This window comes from Hippoglossus hippoglossus, chromosome 21 (genome assembly GCF_009819705.1).
Source record: "Hippoglossus hippoglossus isolate fHipHip1 chromosome 21, fHipHip1.pri, whole genome shotgun sequence".
NCBI classification, from domain to species: domain Eukaryota; kingdom Metazoa; phylum Chordata; class Actinopteri; order Pleuronectiformes; family Pleuronectidae; genus Hippoglossus; species Hippoglossus hippoglossus.
Genome location: NC_047171.1, coordinates 15,919,806 through 15,940,899, shown reverse-complemented (window position 1 = coordinate 15,940,899; position 21,094 = coordinate 15,919,806). Strand labels below are relative to the sequence as shown.

The window sequence follows — 21,094 nt, the reverse complement described above, 5'->3', positions numbered from 1 at the left end:
CCTAATGTCAGCACAAAAAACACTGCATGTGTTGCATATATAAAAACCAACCATTTCAGGAAATCTACCGTATTTTGTACAGACTAATGCAGTATACCACTTAGTTTGAAACAAAAAGGGTAAATACATAATGCTATACTCTCATGCCGTACCTAGCAATGACAATGAGAAAATGCTGGAAGCTCACAAACATGTGGGGCTACGCACAATCACAATAAAGTATAGACAAACTCTCCACACACGTATACCATCACACATACACACTGGAGATCTATGGTGTAACTTGCATGGGGATAGAGGGGTTGTAACTCCCCTAATAATCAAAACCAGCCGGTACAACCCGCACAATCGTCATAGCGTGACACTGAACGGGAAATATTCACGTTATAAAACACGATAAAGTGGTCAGTTTTCTTGATTCAATTTAATCTGCAACACTAACACCCCAATTTTATTGCAGCTACTTTGGCTAGTTGGTATTATCCGGCAAATACGACATAGCAAGCGATTATTTCTAAGGTATATCAAGCGATTTTTCATTGTTTAGAGAGAATAATTGACAATAACATTTCAATGTTCAACCCAAATTTAGGCTCTTGTTACAGAAATTAGCAAAAACCTTCAATGTCTTTAGATACAAAAGTGATGTAGGGCAAGAAAGTTTTTGAGTGTGGAAAAGGATACAGATAACAATCACTGAATTACAACACAGATGTCCGTGTGTGGACAAAGGCTGACAGCCTGATTGACTCTCTGTGTTCTCAGTTCAGTTGTGTTGCCTTGCTGAGAATGCAGCCAAAGAGCAAGTAGCACTATATCTAGGCCTTCGCAGCCCAAACCTGGTGTGCACTGTGCTGGAAACACCTGCCGACAGAGGATCCTCCATCCTACTACATCTGAGATGCTCGAGGGAGGAAAAACCCTCTGAGGTTGTTGAAGGCCCCTCTGTGGCTGGAACAAACCTGTTGTGTGATTGGTTTGACAGTGTGGCTTCAGAACGTTAGCAGCTCTGAGTGATAAGAAACACTACAGCACCCCACTGACACAGTCTGCGTATTGGCCCACTTCATTTCGCAGTAAACCACCGGCTCTGTCTGCTGCTTCAGCACAAACCCTGACCGTTGTGCCCACGCCATCAGTTCATGATAATTCAATAATGAGCGTCCAAAAGGTTAAACGTGGAGTACTCTTGTCTTGAAAGGCACACGGCTTCATAATTCGGAAATCTGACGGTGAGTCTCAATGTTGGTCGACTGGCTGCGTGGTGTTGAAGCAGGAGTTCGGGAGGTAACGTGTCTCGATGAGCTGCTATCAGTCCGTTACTCAGGCTTAGGTCCAAATTGTGCTTTGAATGCAACCTGCATTTTTGCATGTGGAAGCCTTACACATCACTGCCTTAATCTTTCAAAGATAAATACAAGCCTAACTTTGAAGGAGCTCACAGGTTGTGTGACACCAACTGGTTTGAAGATATTTCCAGATTTTTTAAGTCCTATAAACATCGGGAACACAAAATATTTTCTTTTCTACACGGGGTCTTTTTTAAAGTTGCAACTCTTTTAAGCTAACATGGTCGACATCTCCATATGTTGCTCATATACATCCATTCTCCATACCGCTCCATATCCTCTGGGCCTACACCGGAGAGGCGATCAGCACAGCCAAGCCCGGATTCATACATGTAATTTTTCCATGATACACATTATATGGACAAGTAAGAGGATATTGCCTGCTACGATGTTGGTTTGTTTGCAAATCATTAACCTACAGATAAATGCAACTTTGGACCCCCCGTTTATTCTTGTTATTGAGCAGCCTTCTGAGTAATTTTGTCCCTGATCCCTGACACCAGACAAAATCTAGAAATGTTCCCAAATTCTTGTTAAAGTTTAACTTCCTCTTGAGGAAAGCAGCTATTTACCATTACCCCAAGTCTTAAAATACAATTATGATGGTTGCTACGTGAAAGTGGGGCCTAACTAAGCCTTGACTGTCATCTAAAGTGTGCACCGCCATACTGGAGAGACACAGCGGAAGCCTCTATAAAACAGACTGGGTGTTGTAGATGACAGCAGACAGTGTTTTTGTCGTCGCTCCTGCAGTATCAGCGTGGCAAAACGGTCCACTGAGATGATGATCTACTACACTGCAGTTGCAGTGTGGAGGAACTGAATACTGCTGCTGAGCACATCATCTTCAAACCCACAAGCTGAACTGTAGTCACCCGCACTGCTCTCCTCCTCCTCCTCCTCCTCCACCTGCATGGAGCTTTTCTTAACAGCCTGTTGAAATAAACACACCTGATACTCTGCACTGTGTCATTCAATTAACCACACATTTAACCAGCAACTCCAGTGTGATCCTGAAGGCTGGTGTGCTGCTTAAATATCTGTCTGCCGCCGAGATGCAGGGATTCGCATTAGTGCAGTTCTCTCTCCTCATGTCCTATTCGCACCTCGGCTGCCCTGGCTGCCTCCAACACAACCAAAAAAACAAGTCAAGTGCTGACATAAAATCACGTTTTGCCCATTTCTCCTGATGCACAGAAGCACATGAGGAGGAGATAGACGTGGGGGTCTGTCTCCTCCGGCTGGCTCGCTGAAAACAGAGCCCATTGAAGTGGTGTTGCAGAGAGGGGGGGAAATGCTGCTGCAGCAAACCCGAGGATGGAATAATCTGGTTATAAAGGGGAATCGGAATAGAGCAGTGTGCGTGGATCCGATCCAGTGCAATTACATCTCGTGCAAGTGTGTGTGTGTGTGTGTGTGTGTGTGTGTGTGTGTGTGTGTGTGTGTGTGTGTGTGTGTGTGCATGTGCGTGTGTGTGTGTGTGCCATTTAAAAAGTTAGGCGATCATGGTGCCGTGGTGATGCAGCAGGGGGGGGGCTTTTGTTGTGTGTGCGTGTGTGCGCTGCCTGCGCGTCCCCAAAAACCATGGGCTCGCCGAGAGTACAGCTGCACAGAATAAGTTGTTCCCCCTCCTCCCGGCGCCTCTGCATGATCCACTCGCTGCAGGAATATGATTGCAGATCTATCACCATTACAACAAACACACACACACACACACACACACACACACACACACACACACACACACACACAAGCACACGCACACGCCGGTCTCTCTCACGCACATCAGCGCCGGTTCGGAGGGGAGTGCACGGGCGTAATGGTGATGCGCTTACCACTTGGATTCTTGTTTTTCTTAAGACTCTTGCCACAAAGACACTGCAGCATATGCGTTCCTTTGCTGAAAATGTTCCAAAGAAACCACATTGATTTGGGCGAAGAGCAATCCAGTGGCTTAAACACCCAGATATAGATGAGATCCTTGCGGTTGCATAATAACACAATTGGATCAGTTCCCCAGGACAAGGATGCCAATTGTAGCATAGAAAAATCCGGGGTATCCAAGTCCTATGCGTTTTCATTCACGTGGCAAAAAAAAAAAAAAAACGAAAATATTCACTGCCTGTCAGACTTCGTAATAAAACGCGTGTGAATGATGCCTCCTCAACTAGTCGACGGTGGAGAATACACTCTGTCAATTGCATGTGTCGCACCGGGAGGGGAGACGGTGCCGCCAGGAGAGAAAAAAAACAAAAACACAACTAACGTGAGAACAGTGGAACACGGCGGGTTTCCGAGGAGAGGATCATTGCCTGTGAGTTCATCACTCTTGAGGAGAGGAGGGTGGATCTGCACAGCATCAGAAGCCAGGGGAGGGATGCATCCTAGGCACAGACTGCTGCAATGACAGCCCCAGCGCAACACCACATTGCCGGATCAAGTCCAAATGCGCTCCTCCTAAACAGCAGCAGCAGCAGCGAGGTCAGGCAAACACCATCAGCTCTGGTTTGGTCCCACACTGCAGCGCCGGTGTTCATAAAGCCAGGCTCCTTGGAGTGTGTGTGCGCGCGCGCGTGTGTGAGTGAGTGAGTGAGTGAGTGTGTGTGAGAGTGTGTGTGTCTTCTCTCCCCCCCCCGTCTCTCTTTTTGCAGGGTATTCTCTCCTCAAGCCTCCTCAGCACCACCGCGCCACTGGCGTCTCCAAAAGTGCGGCGCGCCTGCACGAAAACATTTGCATGAATTTGCTCTGTAGCGCCCGGACCTCTGTTTGGAAAATAGACGCGGAGGAGGGGTTAAATTGAAAGATTGGCTTTCCATTACGTAAACACGTGGTTTCTGCGCCGTCATATCACTGATGCTCCTGGGGTAAAAAAAAAAAAATGAGGATCTGAATGAGATGACTGTCCCACGCCGCGTCTTGGAAATGAGGTGTTCTGCATGTCAGGTTCCTCTCAGTGTGTCATTTGTTGGCTCTCAAGTAAGTTGTGCCTGTTGACACATTCACAGCAAGTTGAATGACTTGAATTTAAAAGCAGAACACAATTATTGATTCATAAGAACTGATAAGAACTCTAGATAGCAGCATAAAGCATCCCCTTTTGTCCGTAATCCGTAATTTATCATGTGCTTACGATAAGATAAGATAAGACATAGTCAAAAAAACAGACATCAGTTAAGTAATAATGAGTACATGTGCAATACAAACTTTTATCAAATTATAAATGGAATAGAAATCATATCTACAGTGTAAACAGAATATAACCACAAATGTCCCATTAATATACAGTAAAAGTGGAGTGCTGGTCAAGATGGGCAGCAGTGAAATAAAATAAAAACGTTTATATAAAAACAAGCAGGGACAAATAACACACAAGAAAACAGTGATGATGGAAAACCAAGAACAGAAACATGGAGGAATCAATGGCAAACGTTGCTGCTCCCTTCATCTCACTAAGACTGTTTCTTCTGTATAAATACTTTAAACACCACAGACATTATACACATCTCCATCCTGGCAGAGGGATCCCTCACATGTGACTCTTGTCCCCTTTTCTTTTATAAAAGATTATTGTTTTTGGTAATTTTTCCACATTTTAGGCGATGGTCAGGAGCAGAGAAAGTCACACCTTGTTTAGCCCATGAGGCAAATTGTGATTTTTGAATATGGGCTGTACGAATAAAATTTGATCAGTCGAAAATGCATTGGAGTAAATAAAAAGCACACGTTAAAAGCAAGGACATTATTTTATGAAAATACATCATTTAGAAACATTTAAATGTATTATTGAATGATAATGTGTACTGGCGGTGTTTAGCTCCCGCATCCCTCAGGGTCAGGAGGCGGTTATTGTTGATCAGGACGTCTGTTTCCACTGTGTGACTACCTTTCTCCAAGGATTAAAACATTTTCCATCGCACAGTACGAGAGAAGACGACATTGTTTTCCCCTGATTATGTCTGTGCCCACACCAGGCAGGGGTTATGGAAACAATGTGTGTGTGTGTGTGTGTGTGTGTGTGTGTGTGTGTGTGTGTGTGTGTGTGTGTGTGTGTGTGTGTGTGTGTGTGTGTGTGTGTGTGTGTGTGTCTGTGTCTGTGTCTGTGTGTGTGTGTGTGTCTGTGTGTGTCAACAGCAAACTTCCATTTTCTTTCTTTTCTCCATCCAACATCATTTTTAAATTTGCTTCGCGGCTCCAGTGGTTTGTTTTTACTGTTTCTCTGTTGAATGTGTTTTTCATACTTCAGATCTGTCAGCGTGACTCCCTCCCAGCACAAGTGGCAGAATTCAGTCTGTCTGCCAGTATGTGGAAGAGGACCCATTAGCTGCTCAGTGTAGTTTGACCCCACTCACAGGTGCTACACAGTGTTTGCCAGTAAACCAAAAATACAAAGGGAAAACTAATGACCAAGATTATAGCCCCAGGAGAAACAAATGACCTACTTACAAACTGCACATTTTATCTTCTTTCCTGCTTTTCTAAATGTATTAGTCAGGAATGAGTATTGAATTCTCACTTATTCGGTGATTTGCTGAAAAAATATGAGGTCAAGGAAAAAGGTTCACTTGAATTTAGTGGGATAGAGTGTTGCATTGCACCATTTCAGCAATCCTTCCATTTTCGAAATTACTTCAAAAACTAGCATTTAAGTAGCACGTGACTATGACACATTGTTAACCTGAACAGTACTGACTCATCAGCATTGTGGGTACAGCAATCAAACTGCCTATCTAAGAAAAACAACAACTGGTTTTCTTAATGAGTAATGTTTACAGTTTACGTGGATCATTGTTTCTGAGTGAATATCTTTAATTATAACTCCTGAGTATTCAGTGGGACGCAGCGTCTGCCATCATCAGCGTCACAACGTTGAAGCGCTGTCAGAAAATTCAAGACAGTAATGGAGTAAAATGATTAAAACTACTCGGTTTTTGTTATTCAGTTGTCATTTTAAATGAAAATGACAACATAGCTATGTTGCTATGCTATCGCTGTTATGCTCTAAGAAAACGTGATGTACTGTAATGTCATGTCTGTAACGAAAAACATTTATCAGTCAGTTAATAACAAACATCACCTGATATTTTCCAATAATCCTTATTATATATAATAATGGACAATTAACGATAAATATAGACGATTCATAATTAACAAGCTTCTTTTACCCAATGTAACTTCCTGTGAGCAGAACAGAGAAAAAAACAGCTGAGTTTTGCGTAAACAATATTATCCACAGCGCGGGAGGCTTGATGAGAGACTGCAGGAGTTCATTAGTGGGTCTGTGTTGTGTGTTCATCTCTGAATTACAGCATTAATCCACTTTAATGACCTAGTTTTGTGGCGCCCAGGTCTTGTCAGTTGTCTTTGATAACTGGTTCCTCTGGGACGTGGGCCACTTTGAAACAAAATGATTCCTGATTGACTTTCTTCTACGCGGCGTTGTACTTTTTGCTGTGTCACTGTTTGAAAGCTAACTGCGAGGAATTTCTAATTGATTGTCAGTAATAGACATCAAACTTTCAATTACTGGTAGTTTGCACGCATTGTGTACCTGCGAACACATTTGTTGCACACACACACAAAGCCACAGAACGCCGCCCTCACACATGTATCCAGTATGACTCCCCAGATAAAGGGTGAATGCCTTTATTTGAGCAGTTTGCATGTTTGTGTGGGGTCAAATAGACTCATTGTGGAAGCAGCACGTCGGAGGAGTACACTGCGGGCGCTCCACTTCTCTCCCTCTGCAGAGGCCTCTCATGTCATCCTCCCTATCGATCCATCTACTGTAATGTAAAGTATCATCGCACCCTGGAGAATATCCTCTGACAATTTTGTCAGGGATGATTAGAATACTTCTTTTTGATTGCCCAGGCTGCGGCCGGCAGGAAGTGGCTCCCCTGTGGGTTTTTAACAGCCGGTTTTCTCCCGATGGGAAAAACTATCTTGGGTTAAGATGCATAGAGACAAATGGACTGGACCCAGTTTTACTCCTGGTCTCTGTGGTTTTACTGTACACGTTTAAACAAGCGCACGCATAGGGAAGTATAGTGTGAAGAATTGCATGTGTGACTGTTGTGGAGATGGAGTATGTATAGAGTGATTCATATAAGTGAAAAACATAAGAAAAGTAGCTTTTGAACTTAATAACAAACAATCCACACATAATTTACTTGTAATTTTAAACTGACGCTTTAAATTAGAGAAGTAAATAGTCAACATAACTGAAATCCATCACAACATTTTTGGACTTCAGCATATTGGCAGAAAGCATTTTGTGATAATTCAAACATCTTATTTATATCAACTACTAGATTTTAAGTAATGGATATCCACAGACATCAGTATCCTAATGTGCTCTCTTGAACGTTTTCCAGTCTCTTTAATTTATTGTTGTGAGCGTTTCCTGCCAATTAAACCAATTTTTTAAAGTATAGCATAAATAATTCAGCCTGAAAACTGCTGCAGTTTCATGCTCATTTTATCATGTAATCTTTAATAAAGTTGAATGGACCTGGACTGGATGCAAGTTCCTTAAATCTTTGCTTTTGATTTTTGCTGTTAATAAAGGGGAAAGTATGCATTGACGTCAAACGAGGCAGTGCACTGTCATGTAAGTTAATTAATATAATGAAGCTTTTTCAAAATTCTATCATTCATGCAAGGAAATGTACTTCCTTAATTAGCCCGTTGTGATTTCATTTAGAAACTTGTGCTTTTGCCCAAGTCGGGGGCCAATGCTCTCAGGGAACGCTACAGTGGGACCACATGTATGTCCGTCACCCGCAGCCAACATGTCTACCAATCAGAGATGGAGAGGGAGCCGTGTTTGGCACTGCTCAGAGCAAGTGCTCGGTAGAAAATGAACAGCTGCTGTGAACCAAGTCAATCAAGACCAAACACACACACACACACACACACACACACACACACACACACACACACACACACACACACACACACACACACACACACACACATTCTCTGTATTGCTCGTATAACTTTTAGACCATAACTACTAAATCCACAACACAACTCACTGGATTAGACAGATGCAGCTGTTAATGATATCATAGTGGGTGCATGTCATACCACATATGGACATGCGGGGACAGAGACATGTAAAAGACACTCGAGCGTCCAGGTTCGTCCGTTCCTGCTCACTGATGCTCAAACGTGGTGCCACGTGTGATGTTTTGATATCAGCTCTTCAACCACTCCAGCGCACCCACATTGTGAGTAATAGGGCAAAGAGCAATAGAGCAAATTGAGGAATCCCACACACATAATGACCAACTCCTCTTTAAAATCCACTGTGACCAGCAATATTCATTACTGCAGAGAGATAAGGTCAATGACACAGGCCCAGTGCAGATTTAGACACCCTCCACTGTACAAGCTAACCAGCCCACAGTCACAGAGCACTAGTAATACACTCTAATTCTGTCCACCAGGATATACAGCACAGTATTATGGCTAATTATGGTCACAGGCCTGTGTTATTACTGTTCAGTATGCACAGATAAGTATACTATAATAACATAACAGAACACAACATAATATAACATCACATAGCATATAGGATGGCTTAGCATAGTATAACATAACATAACAGAACAGAACAGAGCAGAACACAACACAACACAACACAACACAAAATAATAATTCATGAATAAACGTATATATATCTCAATTTAAAAACCTGACACTATCTGAGTGTTAAATCCTACTTAATGACAAGATAATGTTATATTTACTTTTCAACTTAAAAAAGGTCAGAACTCTGTTTCTGTTTCATAGTTTTTATTATTTTGATCACAATATTAAAGTCACATCACTAGGCTGCTGTTGAATAAACACTTTCACTGACAGACTCATTTTGGCTTCATCACATCAAACAGACAAATGTCCATATATGTTGGATTATTTCATATGTGAACAGACTTTATGTGATTAAACATGAATTATGTCTCATGTGTGAGTTTTAATAAAGTTTGTTGAACGTGACCAATGATCAGCTGTTATTGATAAATGTGTTTTTATGTGGATCTTCATCAGTTTGCTCGACTTCATGGATCCACACAAAATCTGAATGATAGAAAACATTTTCCATGAAAATAAAAAAACAACCAAAGATAAAGATCAGAAAATAATGAAATCTTTTTACACACGTGGAAAAGTCGACAGTAGAAATAAAAATGAGTGAGAAGTAAAAGGAGAAATAAACAAAGCTTTAGAATAACGAGTTTAACATTTAAATTCAGCAGATTTCTCTTGAAGAAATAAACATTATGAATAAAATCTTTATCTCTTACTGCTCTGATCCAGCGTCACAGAGACATTCACAGGTAACAGCTTCAAGTGATCTCTAATGCTAAAGAATGGAAACATCTTCTGAGTGAAAGTGTGTGTGAAGGTGTGAATGTGTGTGTTAGTATCAGGATCAGAGAACGACAGTTCTCCTCTGTTCCAGTCCAGTTTCACTCTGATCCTCTGGATCTTCTGCACAGAGAGAACAGATGATGCTGATGGTGACATTAATGTGTATTTACCTTCATGGAACCTTATTCTCCATGATTCAGACAGATTGTCTCCCTTCCTCTGGACAGACTCTGCTGACACACCCAGTGCCCAGATTGTACTGTCTCCAACCAGGACGTCCCAGCTGTGAGTCCCTGAGTTAAAACCCTCAGATCCTAGGACTGAGAGGTAATAATCAAACCTCTCTGGATTGTCAGGAAGCGTCTGTCTCTCTCCTTGTCTCAAACTGGTCAGATCTTCAGACAGGACGAGTTTTGGATGAGCAGAGTTTGGGTCCAGAACCACAGGACTGTAGGAGACCATGTCCTTCATCTTGTTCCAGATGTTGAAGCTCAGGTTGCCCAGATGTTTGGCCTTGTCTATCAGAGCTCCTGAGGCCAGCTGTGGATCATCCAGCAGGGGGCGCTGCTGGACTCGTTCCACTGCAGCCTTGTAGTTGAGCAGGAACGAGACGTCTTCAGCTCGCAGCTCGTCCTCTGTGGTTCTGATTGTTTCTGAAAGAGCCATTATGTCTCTGCTCAGAGACTCAATCTTCTTCTTCATCATCCGACTCTTCTGCTCCTCTTCCTCCCTCAGTGCAGCCATCCTGGCCTCCTCTTCCTCCTCCAGAAACTGATGAAGCTTTTTAAACTGCTCCTTGATCTGCGTCTCTGTGAGTCCGGCCTGGTCCTTAATGTGTTCTGCTGTTTGTTCAAACTCTACTTTAACATGTTCAAAACACTCTAACTTCCTCTTCAAGGGCTCCAGAGTTTCCTGAAGCTGCTCCTTGTGTTGTTGTGCAACTTCATTGATGGGTCTGATTCTGTGGTCGGTGTGTTTTTCTGAATCTCTGCAGACGACACACACTGGCTGATGATGGTCCAGACAGAAGAGTCTGAGTTTCTTTGAGTGCTGACTGCAGAGAGCATGTGAAGAGCTCTGATCTCTCTCCTGTAAGAAGGTCTCACACAGGTTCTTTAACGCCAGGTTACAAGGTGGTTCCCACTTTGAAGATCTTCTCTTACAAAGTGGACACACTTTTACTTCTTTGTCTTTCCACCATCTCTTCACACAGTCTTTACAGAAGCTGTGGCTACATGACAGAATGACAGGATCTCTGAAGACATCTTGGCAGACGGGACAGCAGAGATCCTCTTCTGATCTGGAAGCCATTGAGTCTCCAGGTGAAGCTGAAAACAGACAGTCAGTCAGCCACAGCTCCACGAACTTCACTGAGGTTTACTTCCCCTCTGAGTCGAGGTGTTTGTTAAACTCACGGTCAGTGTGTGGAGCGTCGGCAGGTTGTAGTTTGACTCTTCTCTCCTGTAGCTGGACTCACTCAGGACATTTGGTCTAGTTTGGTCTAGTTTGGTTTGGAAGGTGAATGTGATCGTCTGGTTTTCAGCCTGCGTCTCTTCAGGGAGGAACAGATGTTTCCTGGTTTCTCTGGTGTGTCGGGACACGATTGTAAAAAGTAATATCAAAGCCTTGGATTTGATAACTGGTCAAAAGTCATTTGGCAGCAACAAGCTCACACGGACAAGAGACTTGGTTGTAAAATAGCTGCTTGAATATGATCGTTATCTGCTCAGGGTTCAAAGTATAATAATAATAATAATAATAATCCTTACAATTTCAATAGGGCCTCCCACTGTTCAGTGCTCGGGCCCTAATAACACAACACAACACCACACAACATAGCATAGCATAGCATAGCATAGCATAGCATAGCATAGCATAACACAACATAACACAACATAACATAGCATAACAACATAACACAACATAACTAAACACAACATAACACAACAGAACACAACACAACATAACATAACATAGGATAACATAGCATAGCATAACATAACACAACACAACACAACGCAACACAACACAACACAACACAACACAACACAACACAACACAACGCAACACTAGAGGAATAGATGAATGAATAAATAGATAAAGACATAAAGACATCTGCTCTTTGTAAATAGAGGAGGTCAATACTGGTTTAAACGAGGAGGCGAGAGGATGCCTCTCATCACTTACAATGATTACACCCTATTTGTGACTCTGTCTCTCTATATATTACATATTTGTAATGTAAACTCCAGTATAGACGGTATATTGTCGTCATTAACGTGATCGCCCCTTAATAAGACTCCTTTTTGCTCCCTCACTCTAATGTTAGACCTCATCCACTCCTCCCACAAACCCCCCAGGGTCCATTTCATAGATGTTCAATAAACCCTGTCGAGTTTCAGAAATATAGGAGACCAGTTGGAGATGTAATCAACTTTGCATTGATTTCAACTGTTTAATGAATGTAATGGTCTTCGTATTAGCACAGGGACTCTCTTTCCCATGGCAAGTGACATGTTTTTCCCCCCATCTATTAAAAACCACAAAACAGAGATAAGATCGTTCACGGTTTCGATGCAGTCCTGTATTGTCTATAATTGGAGACATCTGTCATAAAAGGCATGTGGCTGAAATGTGGATGTTCTCAGTTTCCCTTTGGGCGAGGCACTGTACTCAGTGCTTTCACCGATCAGTCAGCCAAAGCATGAGGAAGAGCCCACAGTCAAATAAAGCTGTGAATAAGTGAGTTGGTATTAGTAATGGATGCTGCAGTGGTCGCTTTCATGCCAAGCATCGTTCAGCGAACTCCACACGCACACGTCTTAATGATGCACAGGGCCTAAAATAAAACCCACTCGATTCATGTCCTTTTATAATCATCTCTCATGGAGTGTCCTGTCCGGTGAGAATTGTCCGTATATTTGTGTCCTTATCATAGGAACACTTCATACAACCTGAGCTCTCTCTGTTTAACAGGTTCCTTTCTCCTCGTTTTCTTTTCTCTCGATGAGATGCATTACTCTTCTCCATCTGGCTGTGACATGCTCATGAAGCCAGTGTCTACCCAAACGTACACAGCATATGTGCGGTCATGCGATTGATTAGTTCCTGCTGCGCCAACAAGATAATCAATATTCCAGCTATTTCACCCTCTCTTTAACCACTGATCTGTCATGTAGTGAATCAGTGTGTTCTGCTGCGTGCACTTTATCCCGCTCCCCCTTTACAGACATGTACAGATTGTACAAGTCACCGTAACAAGGAGGATAACAGATGATTGTGCACAATTGGTACAAGAGCAAAATGCAACAAGCAGGTGGACGATAGATGTGATACCATCAGGATATTTTGTGTGTGAAGCATGAGGTAGATGTTTCCTCCTCTTCTTTACTTCACACCGGAGGAGCCAGGTTTTGGGAATATTTGACGTGTCCCGTCAGTGACTGTGAAAGCAATTTAACAGTTTCACTTTGACATATTAATATTCCCAGATTCTGCAGTACATATATGACTAATTCTGCATTATTTTTACATTGCTGTGTGTAGTCGGAAAATGTGGACAATGATGGTCTTATTTTATTATTATCATATTTTTAATTTACCACTGAGTTTAAGATGGAAACTTTAGTCTCGCAACTTCTTTATGACACGCAACATCGCAATGTCTATTCCTCTTGTGAAAAAAGTTGCAAACCGGGTAATAAAGCTTTAGTTTTTGTACACAAAGTTACGTTGGGGACTGGCTCAATAAACATTATCCTCTCCATGACATCATACAGTGGCTCTTGAATGCAGCACCGTTCAGCTGCCCACTGCCTTCTATCAGATTTCAGAGCCTTTCATGAGCACATGAATGCAACTCACACATGTGGTGGACCTTTCCATGCTGTTCCTTCAACTGCACTAACTCACAACAACAAATGTTAGTTTTCACACCAGACTGAAAACATATTCAACTGGAGCTTGAACATTGTTCATACTCAGCTATGTTTTGGTTAATTTATTATATTTCTGTTATATTTATTATTTTAAATAATTATCTGTAATTATTTGTTTATTATTGTTTCTTTTATATTGGATTAATATTTTTTATGCCTGGCTTTTGTATTGTGTAGGGAACCCTTCTGTATCCATGGACACACTGTGTGATGTTGAGCGGGTCTTCAACGTACCACCGTGGTTCGATCCCTGGCTCCTCCAGCCTGCATGTCGAAGAGTCCTTGGGCAAGAATGACATAACATAATTAACAATGAAATTGAATGATATGTGATACAAAGGCAATACATATAGATGCACTGCAAGAATATGTGTGTGTGTGTGTGTGTGTGCGTGTGTGTGTGCGTGCGTGTGTGCATGTGTGCGTGTGTGCGTGTGTGAGTGTGTGTGTGTGTGTGAACGAGTGAATGTGGACACAAAGACAAGAAAAACACTACATAATGTCAATTTGTCAGTATGGACCCACATATATTCTCTCTCTAACAGGGTTAAGGAAAATGTGACAGAGACACAAAAATGTAATCAATAAAGATGACCCTGTTTGATTCATAGTAATTGAGACGCATTGTTTGCTTTTTGCAGGTTTTAAACCAAGATACAAGGAAAAGGGACTTTGCCAGAAACCACAAAGCTAAAATGCTCAGAAAAGCTGAAGTTGCTTATGGAAACAAAAGAACATTTATAATTGTGATCAGAACCAAGGTTCCATCTGAAAAGCATAAATCTGCGTTTGTGTTGGCTAACTGCAGTCGATGACTTCAGCATGTTACTGTACTTGGTCTCACTTCGGTTAATTTGTTATCCTCATAACTCATTCCGCTGTTATGTAACGGCACTGTGGTTCTTTATTAACTTGTAAAGACGGCATCTTTCATTATTTACAACCTTTCATAGCACAGATCTATCCGGGATTATAGGCCTGTGTGGGTTTGAGTGATAAAATGGGGCAAACTTCCTGCATTCAGGAGGAAGTGCAGCATTTATACGCAAAACTGTCGTCAAAAGAGCCACTTTTACAGGGATGAAGCCTATTTCCGAGTCAAGCCATCCATTCCTCTGTAGCTCGGCAGCATTAATATAGCGGCAGGGCTGAGAGCGTATAGTGCCTCCGAGTCGTTACCTATTCTGCCATCCATTAGCTGCTTTAAAACCCCTGTCTATAGAGAAGAAGGGTTTTTCCGTTTTGTTAGAGTTAGGGTTTTGTCATTGTTTACCAAGGAAACTGTTTGGAATTCATTTTGTTTGGGATTTTGTGGGTAAATACAACTGGGATTTATAACGCCACCGTATTAAAACACCAGACATGTGGGTTTTCTGCAGTTTTTTAATAAGAGACTGTGGGCTATTTTACTAGATTGCGGCAGAACAGGCTCAACTCCAAAAGAAGTCATTGGTGTGTCCAGAGACATCTCTAATCTCTGTTTCTATTTTTAAAAAGGTCAAAGGTTTGTAATGCCTCCTGAGCAACAATCTGATAGATGACCACTATGTGACACCTTGTCTTGGACTGGTCCTCTCACGATGCATGACTGTTGAAGGCAACTTATGCATCAATATTCACAGAAGGTTAGGCTGTAATTTGTACAATGGCTGCAAAATCAAACCCCTCGATCACAGGTGAATGTTCAGTAAATCCTAATAAGCAGACTGGGAGCCGGTGATGCAGACACCGCTAAACAGGATCTTCTCAAGGGACCTGTTACCATAGTCCCTTTCCATCACACAGAAAATAACTAGATCCAGATCCTGACCCTGGGGAAATGCTCATATACTCCTCCTGCTGATCTCACTGTATTTCTGGCCTGAAGCATCGACTAGAAAGATATAAGCTCCAAGGGAAATCCTGCTATTTTTCTCAATCAGTGGCGACGGTTGCTGCGTCTTAAATCAGATACTTCGATTAGAACACTCTCATACACTACGCTGTGCACTGCCGTGGTGCATGGACTCTGACTGGGTGGTGTTATCTCAAATCGTATACGCCTGTTGTGCACTCATGCACCTGAAATGACGATCACAGCTTCTGACCGCCAAAATAATCACCATCTGCCTTGTTCACTTGACCTCAAAATGAACACTTTACTTTATCCCGTGTGCCCCCGTTTCACATGATGTGAAATTACGCCTCCATCTGTCAGCCGCATGTTCTTCTTTCCTCTGCTGCCATTTTCACAAGTTTGAAAAATATTGGTGGTCCCTCACCCTCTGCCCAGATGGTGACCATTGAGGGGGAGAGGTGTCCATCCTTTCTCACCCAACTTTCATCTGTTTTGATTCCTACAGATTTATATTTCTTATGCCATGAATTTTGCTATAATGGTCGGTAAATGGACAAAGTCACACATTTGAAACTGTGGGTGGAGGTGTGCAAAGTGTTTCTGATCACAGTGTCATTATTTGAGCAATAAATGTAAAGATTATTAAATTATTGGTTTTTAATGCACATTAAATCTAACTAAACCACTATGCATCTGGATTATCACAATCAAATATGAATAGTCATGGAGTATTGCACCTACAAAGTTGGGCTCTTTTATAATAAACTAAAATATATAAATATAAATATTGTTTTATTGTCTTTATGATTGTCATGCAGCATTTACAACACATAACAACAGATCATTATATATCCATACATTTACACTGTATATATTAGTTTAATTAAATTCATATCTTTCTATATTGGTTATATACCTTAAACTTAAGTATTGCATTTTACTTATTACTTACTGATGCTTGTTTTGTCTGTTGCTGCTGTAATACTGCAAATGTCCCCATTGTGGGACAAATAAAGGATTATCTTATCTTATCTTATCTTATCTTATCTTATCTTATCTTATCTTATCATATCAGGTTTAAGATTAAAACTATAGCTTCAGGAGGAAAGCAGTACAAACACACACAAACACACACATACATTATGTTGGTGTGTGTATGAGTTCTTACTGAACTTCCCCTGTTCCACAGAGACTTGTCTTTCCGGGCACTTATTCCCACAGTAGAGTAGAATGAAAATCACCATTGAGACTTTCTTGGAGCTGGTAGCATCCCCAGACATACAGAACAGGACATGAAAACAAGCTTAATTATCTTAAACACGTCATTATACGTTATCCTCTCTTAATTAATGATGATACTTACAGAACCTACAAGTGAGGTGGATTTTCTTTTTCTCACCGCATTTAATCAAAATTTGATATCTGAGCAGAACAGAATTGGTCTGAATTTCGTACTAATTCAAGACACAAAATAGCTAAATCAATGAATATCTTTAATGGCTCACCTCGCCGTTTGCCTGGTCAGGTCCCACACCTCAGAGCTAAAGAGATGCATATTCATTATTATGATGGTTTTTATTATATTATATATATTGTAACACCTATTTGTATATATTATACTCTATTATAGGGTATATTCAGCTATGCTATGGGGTGTATGCATGTATTCACTTATTTATCTTATTTTTTATTTTTTCGTTTTTTTTTATTTTGGTAACATGCATAAAATACCGTCATATATTTATTACTACCACAGTACAAAGCCCACATCCTCTCGTCTCTCCGCTCCACATTCCTCACTTCAGACCTCAGCTTGTCCAATCCAATTAAACATGGACTCATGCAGACACTGCTCGCATGCACACACACACACACACACACACACACACACACACACACACACATACACACACACACACACACAAACATGTACATATGTCTGTGTTTCTTGTCTATCTTGTATGTCACTTTCTGTTAAAAAATAAAAATAAAAAATTATTTAAAATATTACAATAAAAAATTACAAAAAACAGTAATGATCTCAGTTTCACCAAAAACCATCATGGCCAGTTGAAGCCAGTAGAGGGGAGTGTTGTGATGTAGATTTTCATTCATGAAGTCACTTTTAAGGGATTCATTCAACAATTATTTGACATAACACTCTGTTGTGTTTAATTTTCCAGAAGATAAACAGGGTACGTTAAATGTTAAATGTAATATATTTCACCTCTATGCCACAGAATAGTTTACAATGCAGTGTCTTTTGTGTATTGAATTTAATTTTTAATTTAATTGAGTTTAAAATCTTTAAAAAATCCAATGCTTCATTTTATTCACCTTATAGTCAGGCATCCGTTTAAAGCATGTTTAATGGCAGCAGGTTTTCTGTGCATAACTTTCTGAACTAGTGTGCCTTTTGTTTTTAAATTGGTTTCTTTTCATTTTGTCTCTGTGTTGTGTTTAGTTTTTGTACACAAAGTTACGTTGGGGACTGGCTCAATAATCCATTGAGACATTATTCTCTCCATGACAGCATACTGTTGCTCTTGAATGCAGCACCGTCCAGCTGCCCACTGCCTTTTATCAGATTTCAGAGCGTTCCATGAGCACCTGAATGCAACTCACACATGTGGTGGACTTTTCCATGCAACTCAACCTCTGTGTATGAATTGTGCCATATGAATAAAACGACCTTGCCTTGCCTAAGTGTGTTGACTGAAGTTGCTCTGATTTACGTTTCCAAGTAACCGTTACTAAGGCTGTAATCCTCTGTATATGCAACAAGCAGGGAACCATAGTAACTTCACCTGATTGATTCAACTCAATTCAAATAAATAAGTCTACATTTGGCCTCTTTTTCCCACAATCAGCCGGATCAGCTGATGAATTGAACTCCAATGTCAGTGTTCAGCTATTCGTATTTTTTCGTTTTCCATCCCGGCATGAATAATAGTTCAAAACAGATTTTTAAAACTCGATTTGTATTCTCACAGAGCTGCTGCTCATTCTGCAGCCTCTCCCTCTCTTCCCAGTCCCCTCACTAATTAGCCTGTCTCTATGCCTGAATGCATTTCTCTGTGTGGTACTTACTAAACAAGCTCATCGTTTGAAACCATTCATTCATCTCCGCTCGCTGCAGCTGCTGTCATGGCAACCATGTATGACTGGCAGAAAACAGACCGCCGTCGTCGAGCCCCAGTCGACGTTGGAGGTTTTAGAGCATGAACACACTGGGCAGATGAAGAGTTGTGATATTGAGACCCCAGGGGCAGCTACCGACTGTAGGGTGAGTCATGCACTCAAAGGTTGGGATTAGAAAGCAATGATTCATTCACAACACTTATACAGAACATTACACCATACAAATACACGGGTTTCTGTTTCTAGTTGGGGTGGGAGCTTTATATAACTTTGTCATATATCTTTTCTTCACAGGACTAAGATGCAGCATCTGGCACATCCATCCCCATTTCCCACTGGAAACCAATTTCTTCAGCAGAAATTTGACAAGGCTTCATATGATTTGCACAAGCGGAAGGTCAGGAGCAACAAGTCTTTTGTTTTTTGGTTTATCACAGTTACTAAATGTTTTGACCACAATCTAATCAAATTCATTTTTGTCTACCCTGTGGAAACTTGTGTTATCAGATTTTTGTTTTGTTATATTGTTCCCAAGGTAAAGTCTGCTGTATCAACAATAAACACAACTCCACCAAAGACTTATGGTCACCTGGATCTGAAGCTGAAGAAACAGAAGGTTCCTCTTTATCGCTAATGTTTTTCACTCAGTTTACTTCATGTCCATACGATGGCAGCAGATGTTACAGTATTGAAACCATCCAGTAAAGTTTCAAACTAGAAAAATAAGAGAACATTTCACCGAATCAAATAAAAAATGATTACCACAATTAATATACTATCGTATCTGACCTTAATTTAGCATACAACACATAAAGTGATGAAATGTAGTAACAAAACTTTTGATTTCCAGGTATCATAGAAACATTATGAGATCGTCCATCGAGTGTAAATGCATCGTTTGTCTTTTTAAATCATCTTGTGAAGCTTGAAGAGGAAAGGACACTGAGGATTCAGCAGGAAAACAATATGCTCATGGAAAAAATATCACACATCATGAGGACGACTGGAGGAGTCGACAACAGAAATAACTACGACAAGAAAAGGTCAGTTAAGTTGTTTTGCCAAGACATAGTTGAAAAGCCCAGTTGTACAGCCTGTCTCTGCTCTTCATTGTAGCCTTGGCAAAGAGAAGCGACAGCTGGAGTCGCTCCGTATCACCGAGGAGAATCAAATGATCCTGTTCCGCCTGAGCCAGTGCAGGCCTCACTATAATGTTAGGAGCTGGCATGATGACTGGCTCAAAACACTCAAGTTGATGGACAGCATCGCACATTACCCAAGAGGAAGAGCAAAAATGCAAAAGGTTGTTGAGTACAATCCATACATTTTACACTAGATATAATGTATTGTGAAAATTACAATCACCTCCTAAACTGTATTGTGACCTTTTTCCTTGCACCATAATAAAGATTTCAATTTCTGTGTCATCACCAGGGGCAAGGCAAACCCGACAAGGGGAGCAGTTGCTCGGATAAAGGACAAAAGATAAACACAGATGCAACCACACACAGCCCTGCAAGCAACAACACAAATGCCACAACAACATCGGGGGGAAATGAAATGAAAAAAGGAACCAGCGAGACACAAGATACAGGAACTGAGAATCAGCAGGACACAGATATACACCCTGACCATGAAAGTCCCAGATGTTCTGAGGCAATTTGAAATTACAAGAGATAAACAACCACACTCTGTTGAAAAGCCCGTGGCTCCAGGTGGATCTGAAATGTCCCACACACCTGAAACAGAGGAAGGATGAAATACCATGAACTGAAGTTATATTGTTGTGTACAGTAAAAATATACCACTTTAAAAAATGTGGACACATTCTATTTTAACTACAGAACTATATGGCAGTTATAATCTTTACCTCTGCCAAGAAGATTGTGTTTTCATCCTTGTTGGTTTGTTTGTTGGTTGTTTTGTATTTTTGTTTCTTTGTTTTGGCAGGATTACACAAAAAACTACTGGACTGACCAGCATGAAACTTGGTGGAAGGCTAAATGGGTCGAGAAAAAACTTTTAAATGTTGGTGTTGATCCAAATCATATTTTTTTTAATTTACATTGATTTCCCAGAGAACAATTCATGGATGTAGATGAAAAGAATCAAGCAGGTTTAGGGGACTAATATCTATGATCTTTTTAGTGTGGATGCAAATTAAATGTGGCTTTATAAGGGAACAGTTGGGCCTTGTAGATTGTATAGACTGTGTACTGAGATGAATCTGTTGTAAAGTATTTCAAAACCAAATAAAAAGGTTAGAGTTCAAGTGGGTAGAATTTAGTGACATCTAGTGGTGAACTTGCATGTTGCAGCTGAATGCTCCCTCGCCCTCCAAACATGAAGGAGAACCTGTTGTCATAAAAACTTTAGTTGTCATAGAAACTCAAAAGTTGTTTAGTTTGTCCAGTCTGAGCTCCTCTGAAATACATGGCGGCCTCCGTAGA

General features: G+C 41.0%; 3 protein-coding genes across 3 annotated transcripts in view; 1 reads left to right on the top strand and 2 right to left on the bottom strand.

Moving 5' to 3' along the window:
- The window catches only part of fgf14 (fibroblast growth factor 14), a 101,103-nt gene extending 96,876 nt beyond the window's left edge, over positions 1-4,227 (bottom strand). The window contains exon 1 of the mRNA XM_034574294.1: positions 3,185-4,227. Within this exon, the coding sequence (XP_034430185.1) occupies positions 3,185-3,392 (208 nt within the window). The 5' untranslated portion in view covers positions 3,393-4,227. The remainder of the gene's footprint in view (positions 1-3,184) is intronic.
- A 5,420-nt stretch (positions 4,228-9,647) lies between these two features.
- On the bottom strand, positions 9,648-11,446 carry LOC117754868 (nuclear factor 7, brain-like). Its single transcript, XM_034574208.1, has 2 exons — positions 11,144-11,446; positions 9,648-11,056 (listed from the first exon to the last, which is right to left on the bottom strand). Exon 2 carries the CDS (start codon positions 11,037-11,039, stop codon positions 9,651-9,653), a length of 1,389 nt encoding a protein of 462 aa, XP_034430099.1. The 5' UTR covers positions 11,040-11,056; positions 11,144-11,446; the 3' UTR covers positions 9,648-9,650.
- Positions 11,447-18,520: 7,074 nt separating this feature from the next.
- On the top strand, positions 18,521-20,507 carry si:dkey-83m22.7 (uncharacterized protein CFAP97D1). The gene is made up of 6 exons (XM_034574179.1): positions 18,521-18,789; positions 18,939-19,041; positions 19,180-19,260; positions 19,569-19,687; positions 19,761-19,947; positions 20,079-20,507. The coding sequence occupies exons 2-6, from the start codon at positions 18,946-18,948 to the stop codon at positions 20,307-20,309; spliced, it is 714 nt and encodes a 237-aa protein (XP_034430070.1). The 5' UTR covers positions 18,521-18,789; positions 18,939-18,945; the 3' UTR covers positions 20,310-20,507.
- The last annotated feature ends 587 nt before the right edge of the window (positions 20,508-21,094 follow it).

Coding starts and splice junctions, on each gene's coding strand:
- LOC117754868 (XM_034574208.1), bottom strand. CDS start 11,039: ATGGCTTCCAGATCAGAAGAGGATCTCTGCTGTCCCGTCTGCCAAGAT.
- si:dkey-83m22.7 (XM_034574179.1), top strand. CDS start 18,946: ATGCAGCATCTGGCACATCCATCCCCATTTCCCACTGGAAACCAATTT. Junction 19,042..19,179: donor ATGATTTGCACAAGCGGAAG/GTCAGGAGCAAC, acceptor ATTGTTCCCAAG/GTAAAGTCTGCTGTATCAAC. Junction 19,948..20,078: donor GAAGAGCAAAAATGCAAAAG/GTTGTTGAGTAC, acceptor TGTCATCACCAG/GGGCAAGGCAAACCCGACAA.